This window comes from Gymnoscopelus braueri (genome assembly GCF_963280865.1).
Source record: "Gymnoscopelus braueri genome assembly, chromosome: 8".
NCBI lineage: Eukaryota > Metazoa > Chordata > Actinopteri > Myctophiformes > Myctophidae > Gymnoscopelus > Gymnoscopelus braueri.
Window position 1 is genome coordinate 14,581,748 of NC_137609.1, and position 13,946 is coordinate 14,595,693.

Consider the following 13,946-nt stretch of genomic DNA (forward strand, 5'->3'; position numbering starts at 1 on the left):
GTTGCACGGACCTCAGCCGAGTCCGTTGAATGTATGCTACTGTATGTCTGGACTATGAATATTTGAGCTTTTTTTTCTCTTTTTTTCTCTCTTTTTTTCTCTCAAAGAAACCCTCACTAAAATTCTGATATTTCTCACAATACAATGAATGAGGTTCTGTCTCATCATCTCTGTGATGACAATGCCAACACAACCTGGCCTATATCTGGGTAGCCAGTTCCGCCTGTGACAGCCTATTTCTATGTCCGTACTGTGTCCACTCAGTCTGAACATGGTCAACGATCTTCATGGCGGTCAGGTATTCTTCCACTTCCACTGTGTACTCTTAGTGATTTTTTAATGTACTTTGTGATTTGGTTGTTTTGTTCCAATATATTCCTTTTGTTTTGAGAGAATTTGGTTTGGCCAGATTGATTGCCATCTGTCCTGAAGACCTGGTGTGTGTGTGGGGGACGAGTTTCAGAACCAGCTGGCATCTTTGTTCAACTCTTGTTCAACTCTTGGCACTGTAAGGGCCTTGCAGTAGAAGGATTGAGAGTTACTTGAATGGACATGTTTGTAGAATTGTATGCTTCACTTCTGTTTTGCACAGTTCTGTTTGTAGAGCGTCCGTTTTTTTTTTTTAAACCTTGGATGGCTAATGGACCCCACACTTCACAAAAATATAATATTATTGGGTCTACTGAGTTCAGAATTGATGTCAGGTTATGTTAATTGAATTTTTTGTTTGGATTCCGTAAAAAGCCTTTTGTGCGTCCTCTTTCAGCTCATTATGTCATGTCAAAATGTAAAGTGGAATTCATAATCAAGCCTAAATACATAATGTTTTGTATGTTCAATGTCTGTGTTTCCTAATGTGAATGCATTGTTCTGAGAATTGGGTCATTTTTGGAAAATGAAATTTAGTGCCCATGTTTGGCTGAACTGCAGGCTGTGATGTACAGTAAACACTCTCTGGAGGGAGACAGGAGAAACGGGTCATCATCAGCAAACATCAGACAATTAACCTCTGTGGCCTGCAGAGTCACACTCGGGGCATTTCTGCAAATGTATTCATACCTTTATGTATGCTGAAGAGGGTTGGGCTCATATTGCAGCCCCGTTTCACCCTGCGGTACTGTTTGAAGTAATTTGTTCTTTTGTTTCCAATTTGAATTGTGCATCTGTTATTACTCTATCACTCCATTATGTGTAAATTGTTCAAAGTAATGGGGAAACAGAGGTTTTCGTTTGATTATCAATTCCATATTTTGTAGTTTTTCAAGTATTTGTTGGGTTTCTATGCCAGTCCCTTGTGCTGTTGGCCCAAATAAGGTGTGAAAATGTTCAATCCATATGTCTCCATCCTTAATGAACTGCTCCTCGGGTTAAGACTGACTAGACTCAGAAGTTCGACTGCTCCCAGAAGGAGTTATTTTCAATACTCTCTTCAAGTAATTATACATTTCATTTATAAAGTGCTTTTCGAAACAGGGATACGAATAGCTTTACAAAAACAAGATACATTTCAGCAAAATAAGGAATAAGGAAAAAAAAACAGTAAAGGAAAAAAATCCAAAGATAAAATAAACACAAATTAAAAACAAATATGAAATAACATCAATTTAAACGAGTTAAACGTACACATAAAAAGGTATACAAGGGAATAAGCACAAAATAAAAGACAAAAGGCCTAGACTAAAAGGCCTATAAGTGATTTAAAGGATTTAAAGGATTACACAGATTTTGTTGGCCTTAGATCCTCAGGTAGGGTATTCCAAAGCCTAGGTGTCCAGGCCGCAAAAGCCCAATCACCCCAGGTGATGAGGCGAGGTTTACGAACAAGCAAAATGGCCCTATGTGAGGATCTGAGGAGCTCAGGCTCATACGGTACCAGCATATCTAAAATGTAACTAGGAACCTGGCCTTGCAAGGCTTTAAAAGTTAAAACTTTAAATCAATTCCGAAACTCACCGGCAGCCAGTAGAGAGAAGCCAGGATGGGTGTAATATGGATGAGTTTCTTAGAATTGGTTAATAATCTAGTAGCTGAGTTTTGCACCAGTTGAAGCTGGCTTTTTGTTTTACTGAACCCAGAGTACAGGGAGTTACAGTAGTCCAAGCGTGATTAAATAAAAGCATGAATGACCTTTTCAAGGTCTGCAAAAGATAAGAAGGCAATGTTTCTCAACTGCAAGAAGATGATTGTACAACCCTAGAGGTTGGAGTAAAAATAATTCATCTCCAGATTATGGGCCACATGATTAAAGTTTTTTGGACAAGCTTCCGAGATATGACTGGAAGGGTGGAGGGTGGAATTTCGGGGGCCAAAAAGGAGTATCGTTTAGCTGGAGGAAGTCGTTTAGCTGGAGGAAGCATTGGGACATCTAGCACTTTTTGTCAGAGACATATCAAGTGCTGGCATAATAGTAGTAGGCATAATTGTCTCCGCAAAACCGGAGACTATGTTTTTGCTCCTGTCCGTCCGTGTGTGTCCATGTGTGTCCATGTGTGTGTCTGTATTCAGCTAATCTCAGGCACCGTTGGACTGATTGGCGTGAACCTTTTTCAGGCACACTCCTAGTAGGCCAAAGAAGAACCTCTGCCCCAAATTGTTTAATCGGCCTCATGGTGGCGCTATCAGAGGGCCCTTCACATTTTGGCCTGTAACTCTTAAACCATAGGTCATACAGTCAAACCATTCCCCTAAGTTCCTTGGATAATGATGCAACTCTCCATGTGGGCCACATTTCTGACTGACAAGATTTTCGCCATTTTGCGTTTTCTTCAAAAAGATTTTGTCTAATACTCACACAAAGCTGTACATATTATCTCTGTGGTCATGTGGTCAAGAGCTATTTGTCAGATATTTTAGATTACATTGTGATTGGCTACGATTGGCTTTCTAAGTCTGCACAAAATGCCACAAATCATGAATGTAACGTCCGATTGCCGTGAAACTTTGCACGCCCAAGTACGCCAAGGAAGAACCTCCACCCCAAATTTTCCAAATCTGCCCCATGGTGACGCTATAACAGCCCACTTCACGTTTTCGCCTATAACTCGCACCGTGGGTCGTGGGCGTGGGTCACCGATGTACAACTGGAGCATAAATTAGGAATAAGTGAACCTTAGTTCCCAAAGAGTCTCCCCTTATCAGACTGTTGACAACAGTGTTAATTTCGTCCACTAGAACTATTATGAAAATTGTTTGTCTGCTACTTTTTTCGCTGGCGAAAGCTAAATAAAAACTAAACAAAAACTAAGCTATGATGAATAAAACTATGACTAAATATATTGACAATTTAGTCAACAAATAAAAACTAGACGGAAATGTTAGGGAGGAACTAGTGGTGAATAGATCCAGTAGAACTAAGACTGAAGAGGCTTCAGCAGAGTTGTAATAGCTACTTCCCGTTCCTGTTTCAACAGGGTCAAAGATGTTTCTAGGAGACAGATGGAAGTGATTAGTTTAGGAGCTTGCTGGGTGACAAAACTGTCACCTTGACTATTGGTCACATCACGTTGTGTACCAGTCCAAAAGGGCCGAAAAGATTATTATATTCCTCTGCCCCTGGTAAAGGCATATCTCTGATTGAAGGTAGGGAAATAACATGTCATCAAAGAAATATGGGGAATGTAAAGAGCACATACATATATATATTCCTCTGTGTAAGGTCTATTTTTATTTTCAGCCAAATAGTTTTCCCCAACTTTGAGGATTTATAATGAAGTTTATAAACTGGATTTATACCAAACAATTCCGGAGTCTATGCCTCACTATTTCTGTCAATTCCTCTCTCTATCGCTCTCCTCTCACACACTGCTTCTGTCTCTCTATCGCTCTCCTCTCACACACTGCTTCTGTCTCTCTATCGCTCTCCTCTCACACACTGCTTCTGTCACACACACACACACACACACACACACACACACACACACACACACACACACACACACACACACACACACACACACACACACACACACACACACACACACACACACACACACACACCCCATTGAGAAAACAGACTGTTAAATTCGATTAATCCTAAAAGAAAATAGACTCGGGTGGAATTTTTCTCCTAGTTTTCAGATTGTCACATTTAGAAATGGAGGTACTGCCAAATACTGTTCATGTCTTGTTCAGTGCCTTTATTAGATTCTCATTTGCGTTTGTAGGGATGCTATGGTTCTGGAGTAAATCCACATGGGGTGTGAAATAAATTGCTGTTGCAGGCATTAATCGGGAGCTAAAAATGTTCTTGTTCTCTAAAAGGCTTCAACCACAAACTCTCTCACACACATACGCACGCAAGCGCGCGCACGCACACACACAGAACAGCAGACCATCAGCCGTGTTCCCCAGGCTCTGGAACAGCTTGCCTCTCCCTATTAGAGCTGGCCAGTCCATAGATGTTTTTAAATATTTATTAAAGACTCATTTATTTCTCCTGGCCTTAAGTGACAGTTGAGCTTTGCACCCTTTGTTTTCCCCCCCAAACTGCTGTGTAATGTTTAGTTTTTTCTTTCTTGCATGCATTATATTCTACTGCTTTGTTTCATTTTAACCTTTATAGCACTTTGGTTGACCTTGGTCATGTTAAATGAGCTCTATAAATAAACGTTGTGTTGGGTTGAGTTGAGCCGTGTGCTTTACAGAACATACTCAGACATGTGCACATAGAAACACACATACAGTACACACACCTGTGCTCTTTCTCTCTTGCTCTCATTCTGTCTCTCTATTCTCGTCTTTCTCTCACCACCCACCTGCCAAGCCCCCTTCCCACACACACACACACACACACACACACACACACACACACACACACACACACACACACACACACACACACACACACACACACACACACACACACACACACACACACACACACACACACAGTACAATACTAACATACCTGCACTGTCCTCATAAACCACAGTAAGCTTCTTCCATTTAAAGAAGGTCACTATGTCCAGTATGGCCCTGGCGATAGCGGTGTACTCCGGGTGCAGATTGATGAAGAACGTGTCCTTGTTGTCAACAGAGGGATGTTTCCAGCGGGTCTGGATATGGGGGACCTCCAGGGCGTTGCAGATGGACTGGACAGCACTGACCGAGGAGCTGTGTGACGGGCCGAACACGGCAGCAACGCCTAGCGCCAGCTGGTCACACACTGTCGGAGCGGAGCGCAAAGAAGTCAGCGGGCCTCATTTCATGAAACGTTAGCTGTGCGAAGTTGTGTGTAAATTGGTTAGTAAGGGGAGAGTAACCACGTAATTATTTTTTCATACTTCATTAACAGAGGCTCTTCGAGACTTTAGACTGGAGTCTGACTTGCACATCAAACAACTCAGTCACAACAGGCTGTATGTTAATCACTTATACCTTAAACCTTATACACTTCCTTGAAAGGGGTCAATCCTTGGCCCCCTACTTTTTTTCATCTACACTAGGCCTAAAATCTCTTCAACAAAAATGTCCGATCTCAGAAGTCTGGACTTTCTGTGAGCTTGTAGATGGGCCATTTTCGCGGAATGCTTGCCTATATATGACATGCCCGGAATAGGGTGCTAGGTTGTGCTGTGGTTAAAGAATGATGTGTTGTCAGCGGCTCCCCTGAACTCACCTCTCCTGGACGCCTCAAAGCCATCAAAGAGGTTGATTCTCTGAATGTCGTAGGTGAGGGTTGTGTTGGGCATCAGGGTCCGGTTCCGGTTTATGCTGGTAACGGCAAACTTGAAGGCCAACTCATCCATACTCACCAACTCGCTCTCCCGCGTCTCAAAGATGCCACCTGCACATGGAGCAGAACGGGCAAAATGTTAAAATCAAGGACTTTTATACTTAAGAGATTTGTCAAAAGAAATCTTTTATACTTGTTGACTGGAGTCCCCCAGGGATCTATGCTACACCCCATCCTTTTATGAGAGAAAATGTTGAGAAAAGGACAAAAATAAATAAATGAATACATACATACATACATAAATAGTTAATGACTATTTAAAACACACAAAATATAACATGTTTACAACATACAGTGCAGGGACAAAACATAAGAGACTCAAACATCAACCAAACGTGGAACCAACTCCCGCTGCAAATTAGACAGGCCACTTCGGTGTCACTTTTAAAAATCTTTTAAAAACTCATTACTATATGAATGGCCTTTAGCTAGAAGGAATGGTCAGCTAGTTTTCTGCTTTTACTCTTATTTTTGGTCTTATTATTATTGTATTGTTCCTTTGTTTTTAATTTTCCATCATTGAATTGCCTTTATATTTCCTGTTTATGTATTGTATGTTATTGTTAAGCACTTTGTAAACCTGTTTTTGAAAAGTGCTATATAAATAAAGTTTATTATTATTATCAACATCAAAACCAATTTAAAAAATGCTAATGTTCAATACAAATTTGATGAATACTGACTTATCAAGCCTGAGATTCAGGCAGGTATTTCCAGACATAGTCAAGGAGCCCTGGCTGAAAATGTCACGGCCACCCTTTGTCTTCAGCCTAGAGAAGAGACTGGGTGCCAGAGAGCGAGAGAACACACTCAATCCTGGGAGTAATTGAATGAATTATGGTTCAGGGGGGAAAGCTTTCCTTTGTGGCATTGGTAATTATGTTCCCCTGTAATTGGACTTCTGATTACAATCACCAAAAGAGCCACTTGCAAACCCCTGGCACAATAGAAGGAGGACCATGCATTCACAAGGACACCATGCCCCAAATGAACCATGATTAAACTTATCAACCTAATCATTAGCCGTTAACCTTCATCCATTGCAAGTGAAACTTCTGCATTCTATGGAAGAATAAACATTTTAACAACATCAACACTGGTGATCAGTCCATAGCATAAAAGCTAAGCATAACGTTGCATTAAATTAAACTGAATTAATGGTAGAGGAGTGGGGAACTAGATGTGTGTGGCTGTGTGCATCGCCTGAACAGTTTTGCAGAAGCAATTTCTACCTAATTAAGTTACTGCCTCCTAACAGAACACGTTCATAAGGATGGAATTTGTTCCTGGGTTCCATCTCCAAGGCCCGCACATTGATAGGTGAAATATTTCCTAGACTAGACATTTTAAGTGTGTACGAGGCACACTCGTACACGAGGCAAATGACCTCTAGGTATGGGGCTAAATAAATCTCTATATTCTTGTCTGCAGTGACTTGAAGAAAGCTATATTTCACTCTTAAGTCTTTATGGTACTGTAGTTAATTATACCCATCATAAACACAACAGTAAATATATAATGACCATCATAAAAACCAAAAGCCCTATTTTTCAAAGTCCCCGTATTTGATATTGCACGGGTAAGTGATTCCTATCCTATGTTACCGTTGGAACATGCAAATGAGGGTTTGCATTTTAAGTGTTTCCAAGAGGAACAATTATTATTCTTCCCAGATACCTTCACTTCCTGCTCATAAGGATTCTGTGATGTTCTCTCTAATTATGTGTGGGCGCAGTGTTGGAACAGGAGGGTCCAAGGCCACACAATGACAGTCTGGGACAGCAGTCATCATCAAGGCAGTGAGGAGGCCATATAGGTCGATGGGTAGATGAAGCCTGAAACTCCTGACTTCAATTTCATGTCACAATGCAAGTAAAAAAGAAAGAAAGTCAAATTGCTGTTGTCCACTTTGTGAGATTGTGCAAGTTGAATTGAGTCTACCAAAAAAAAAACTACGACATCTGCCAACGTATGCCGGGGAAATGTTTTACCTTGAGATCGCACTGAAACCTTGCAATTTGTAGTCCTATCTCATAGATAAGTCATAGATGACTGATGTCACAGGCTGGTCAGATGAAGTCCGAGATCCACATTAGAGTTTCTGTGTGGATCCTGAGATCCACATAATATTGTTTTTGTTAACCAGTCTAACACGGTTTTGAAAAGCACTTTAAAAATAAGATTTCTCTACCCAGCTTACTATTCAGACCCAGTGACGCGTTCTTTTGTGGCATCACAATCAGTATGACTCACTCACTCTTTTATCTTTTATTCAGTTTGTTCCTTTTAAAATAAGCGGCGCCTTTGATTAGTTAATTTTACTCTCTTATTACTGACTCCCTACTGCTTTATGCTCCCTTATTACTGACTCCCTAATATCTTATGCTGCCTATTACTGACTCCCTAATATCTTATGCTGCCTATTACTGACTCCCTATGCCTTATGCAGCCTTATTACTTACTGCCTTATGCAGCCTTATTACTGACTCTGTACTGCCTTATGCTGCCTTATTACTGACTCCCTACTCCTACAGCCTTATGCTCCCTTATAGCCTTTAAGTGGCGTGTGTGAGTGTTGCACTGTGCCTCCTGTTTGTTCAAATTAGTGTTATTAGTTGCTTTGTGTTGCAATCAGTTGCAGCTGTTTATGCCGTGCTCATACAGACAGACAGACAAATAGACAAACACACACACAAAGTCACTTGTAGAAGTGGCTGGACCTGCTTAAAAATGACATGTTACACTCACTCTTGGTCCAAAATAACATGTCCACTAGTAAATCCACAAGATTGCAATTACGACATCCCGTTATCCGTTTCCAATTACCAGAACACCATCGTTGACCACATAAAAAACTGTATTTCCTTGCTCCTGAAATTACAAGCAAAGCTGAAGCTGAAGTGATGGGGAGACAGCCTTGATAGAGATATCTGTGGCGTATAGACCAGACAGAATGGAGAGATTTGTCTCTCCACAGGGAAGGGATAAAGAGGTGCAATGAAGTGATGAGAGATTTATCCCTTTGCAGGGTTGAAGGAAAATGTATCTTTTTAAAAGCATTGGGGAAATAGAACTGAGCCTCTGCCAACACCCGTTATGACAATTTGTTCAACAACCCACCAGAGAGACTGCGTGTGTGTGTGTGTGTGTGTGTGTGTGTGTGTGTGTGTGTGTGTGTGTGTGTGTGTGTGTGTGTGTGTGTGTGTGTGTGTGTGTGTTTGTGTGTGTGTGTGTGTGTGTGTGTGTGTGTGTGTGCAATCCAATCCCTTGTATTACAACAAATAGCCTTATTTCGATGAGAGCTCTGCTCTATTGTATTATGACTGCTGCGTTGTTGTTTTTACGCCATTCATTGAACTCTGCGCTACTGTCTCTCCTTACCTAATGGATTAATGTACCTCATAGCACTAAGAGCATCCATTTCATAAAAGAATAATGAAGAATAATTTACCAGACAAATGGGTCCATCTGGCCCAGAGGACAGCATACTGTAAATATTATGTACAGACCGCCTTTTGATCTGGTATTGATATGCACCTTGGGTATGCAGATGGTAATCCAGACAGAGGTTATCCACCTGAGATAAGTGATCCCTGGACATTGTCAGGCTATTGCCAGACTCGAGTCAAGGTTCAGACCCACCATGGTGACACCAAAGACTTTGAGATCCTCGTGGGCGTCCTACAGGGAGACACCCTGGCCCCCGTCCTGTTTATTATAGCGATGGACTATGCCCTGAGACTTGCAATCAGTGGCAGGGAGCCAGGGAGGAGACACTGTGGTTCACGCTGATACCAAGGTACTAGTCTAGGAGAGTACATCCCATCATGATAACCGACCTCGACAATGCAGATGACATTGCCCTAGTCTTGGATACAGAGAAAGGCAGATAACTACTACTGGCAGTAGAAACGAAGTGCAGGAAGATCGGCCTTCTGCTCAATGCCAATCAAACAAAAGTCATGGAAGTTAACACGGACAAAACCATTGCCACTACCGAAGGGACGGTGCTCGAGGTAGTCGAAGACTTAAAATATTGGGGCCTGGACTGCTTCAACAGAACAGGATCTGAAGGCCCGGAGGACCTTGTGGACCTCTCCCACCTCTCAAGGACCTACCAAGGGTCAAAGGCAAGGTCGGAGAACTGCGTCAGGCACCCGGAACTGGTGCTACGCAAACTAACACTGCAAGCCAGGAAAGGAAAGAGTCGCACCACCTACGTACTGTAGATACACAGCGACGGAGCAAACAATACCGCAGAGCTCAAGACCCAGATGCTAGACAGAAGGGTGTTAAGGGCAGTGATTCAGCAGGAGTTCCGAGTTGGTGTTGGCTAGACCGCACTCTCGCATCGCATCGATCCCTGGACATAGGGTTTGATTTGTTGGGGGGGATGGGGGGGAATCCATGCCTCTGCTTTTGACATTCGTGTTGATATTCAATTTATGGGCAAACACAAGGGAGGGAGGTCTTTTCAAAAACCCTGATAAGACTATTGTCGACTATTGGTTTCCTGTACCTTTTAAATAAATGTTTGCATCGTGGCTAAAAGGCCTTGTGTGGCCTCATCCTTCTCAATGATATTCGATTTATAGCATATCTGGAAGACCTGGAAGCTCACAGTGAGTGTCATTGTGACACGTTGTGAGCTTGTATATCAGCTATTTCTGCCATACGCCGAATTTTATAGGGCTTAAGTGGTCTTTTTTTTATTATTATTTTACAAATCATACCCCCTGCCTGGACAGATTGCAAACGGATCGAGATCTCTATTTATTCAGGGGTTGTCTTCCATCTCCTACTGAGGTCTGCAAACTCCTTTTGACCTTAATGACATCGAAGAAATTAATTGTTCTTTCAAACCAGAATACGAACATTTTTGTAAATGGAAATCAATGGTGCATACTGTAAGTAGTTAATTGCGTTGCCTTCTTGGCAGTGTTGCTTAATTTTTTATTCCTCTTCAATTTTGAGATGAATTAACGTTTTGGCCCACAGAGGAACAGGCAGAAACTCATGTTAGCAAACTTGTTTGATTAGGAAAAGCATCTAAGCACAGAGATTGTGATTGTAATTAAGGTACTACTGGTGACACATTTCTAATTCATTGTGGGAACCAAATGTTTATCTGGGTGCAATCATGGTACAAGATGCATATAAATGCATGGTGTGTACAGCACAGTTTCTCAACCAGTGGTCCGTGGACCAGTCCCTGGACCACTAGAGGATTGTTGAATGGAATTGTTCGAAATAAGCTAGAGCTCAAAAAAGGTTGAGATTAAGCACCGATCTGACATTTTCATGTTGGATTATCAACAATAAAACTACTAGACTACTAGACTATTACATACAGTATGAGGGAGGAAATTACCTTTGTAATTATGTCTGACAATATGAGGATAATGAATATAACTGGGGATGACATTCCCCCCCAAACGTTTCCTCAATGAGATGCAGTTCTGATTCAAATCAATATTCACTACCTGAGCAGCGTAGAACATGTGCGCGGGGAGAGCTGCATGTAAATGAGACTACTTGTGTCTGATTTCTTCATTGCATCGTGGAAGCTTCTACCAGGGTGAACATTGGTTATTTCCTGTCACTCTGCCACTAATTCCTTTTCTGAAACTAGACACTAGCTGCTGGATTTACGGTCCTTCCCAATTATCACTCAGGAGCAGATACTGAAGGTATCAGATTCATAGTACTTTTGCATCAGACTCATAATTACTGCCGAGTGAAGCTCGTGTCTGCTAGCTTACTGATAGGTCAGTGATTCTCAACCTGTGGGCCGGGGACCACCGGTGGGCTGCAAGGGTATTGCAAGTGGGCCCCCAAATAATTGACAAAACACTTTTTTTAATTTTAATAATGAAATAACATTGATTTTAAAAAAAAATGTAAAGAAAAAAATAATTTTCTTCATGACACCAATAAATAGGAACCTAAAAAGTATACTATGTTAGTTCCATTGACCCAAGCCGGAACACCAGTGACCATTGCAATAAACATGCTCCGAAAACGCTGCACGTGGACCACCCATCTGACCTCTTAACCAGGCTGCCGTGTTGAGGGCCCTGATCCAAAAAAGGTTGAGAACCACTGCTGTAAGTGACCCCTGTGACGTTTAAGTTTTAAGCATATTTTCATTATCGCGATAATATAGTTGATCACAATTATTTTTGCCACAATAATCGTGACGTGTCATTTTCATATCGTCCCATCACCTAAGCTAACAGACTCGAACTTCACTCTTCAAGCTCTCACCCATCAGTTTCTGTACAGTAAAATCCACAATGTTATATCATATCGTATTTGTATGGACTATGTGTCAATAATATGGGCTGATGTGGTCTCATTTTCTTATTTTCTTCATTACAATCTGCAAACCATGGCATGATACCCGAGGGCTTCATTCAGCCAACAAACTTTGGAATCTTCCTAACTTTTAATCGCCTCCATTCGGCCTCCCTGGTCATCAATATTACAGGTAGCACAGGCTAAAGGTCTGCATCGGATGATTATCTCTCCATCCTCATACCCAGAGGCATAGAGGAGGACCACACTGCTGACACAATCGGATCAAGGCTAAGAGTATCACAATGAGTCTCTCTCTCTCTCTCTCTCTCTCTCTCTCTCTCTCTCTCTCTCTCTCTCTCTCTCTCTCTCTCTCTCTCTCTCTCTCTCTCTCTCTCTCTCTCTCACACACAGGCACGCACGCACACGCTACTTTGATTACTTACTTTCATTCCTTGTATGTAACATAGAGGCCAGTAAGAAGAGTGACAGGTTTCTCTTTCTTTCACACAGCCAGCAAAGCAGTCATTATTGATCAAGAATCATTTACAATATTCAACACTGATCACGTGGGCAACTGAGACCAGGCACTCTCATCATGCACTCTATCTCTTCATTCACATGCCTCTTCAACTCAATCAACACATGTCAGATGTCAGTGAAGGCAATTCTCCATTCAGTCAGTCAGTCAGTCAGTCAGTGAGTCCCATTACGTATTCATTCTCTTCTAGCCAAATCCTGAATCTGAGACCTGCAGGGACATTAATGAGATGTAACCTGTCACCAATAGGTGAGCCAGTCTTGCGTTGATGTAGTGCCCGCGCCCCTGAAGCCCACCACATTGTATAGTCTACTAAAGCCCACCCAGTGCGCCTCAAATCCATCAATCTGGGTGATGGATAGGGTGTCTCACAGAGTGGCCCACGGCATCTGGGAAGATGTACTGCGGAGGGGACGTGTGTTTGAATGGAAATGCTACAACTGGGTCTCTGGTGGCAAGGATAATGCATAGCAATCAATAAACTATTAGTTCATATATCCTACACCAATAACAGTTGAATGAGCTGTGCGTAATGACGCACGTAGCCTACTACTGTTGCGTTATAGCCCATAGGAGGATATACACGATGTTTTGTCACTTTTTATTTCTTTTTGCCTGTTAAACAATTAACATGGACTATAGGTAAGATCTTGAAAAGTGTATTTTGGCTGAATGAGTCAAGAGTTACTAGGCATGTCAAATCAATCAAGAAACGCAGGAAATGTTAAGTTGGTTGGCTATATGGTTCTATTTTCATTTCATCAAGTTGTTCTTTAACGCTGACATTATGACAGACATACAGATGCGAGTTAGTACATAGTGGGAAAACGGCAACTATTATAGTAGGCCTACAGAGTTCTAAACATGTACATTTAACAACCAAACAAAGGTGTGTGTCAATGTCTGACAGTATGACGATGCCCCCAATGAGGCATTGGCAATACCGGTGCGTGCCGGTGTAGTGCTCAGTAAATAGCAGATCTACAAGCTCACCACAAGTCACGAATGTGACGCATGGTGAGCTTGTAGATCTACTATTTACTGCACGCAACACCAGCATGACACCAAGTATACGTTAGACTTTAATTGCTAATGATTGGCAGCTGGTGCTCCTCTTACCAATTCTAAGCACTTGTTGTGAGCTCAGACAGAACTGAGTCGTCAGGATGAGATAATAGGCGTAAAGTCTCTTTTTCTCCATAGTTCCCCAGTTGGACACAGCATCAATCAATCTTCGTGGCGCTTGTTAGTTCATTGTTACAAAAGGAAACAGCTTCTGTCCACGCTGTGGAGTCCCTGGCGTGTCATCTCTGTTCTCTATTCATTTAGTGGACGACCAAGCACGGGTTTCCCATGGAGAAGGAGAAGTTACTC

At 41.9% G+C, this 13,946-nt stretch overlaps 1 protein-coding gene across 1 annotated transcript in view; it reads right to left on the minus strand.

The window, feature by feature from the left end:
- The window catches only part of grik1a (glutamate receptor, ionotropic, kainate 1a), a gene marked incomplete at its 5' end in the record, with an annotated part of 38,278 nt that extends 32,531 nt beyond the window's left edge, over window positions 1–5,747 (minus strand). The window contains 2 exons of the mRNA XM_080435359.1: window positions 4,907–5,164; window positions 5,618–5,747. Coding sequence (XP_080291485.1) covers window positions 4,907–5,164; window positions 5,618–5,747 — 388 coding nt within the window. The remainder of the gene's footprint in view (window positions 1–4,906; window positions 5,165–5,617) is intronic.
- Window positions 5,748–13,946: the final 8,199 nt, after the last annotated feature.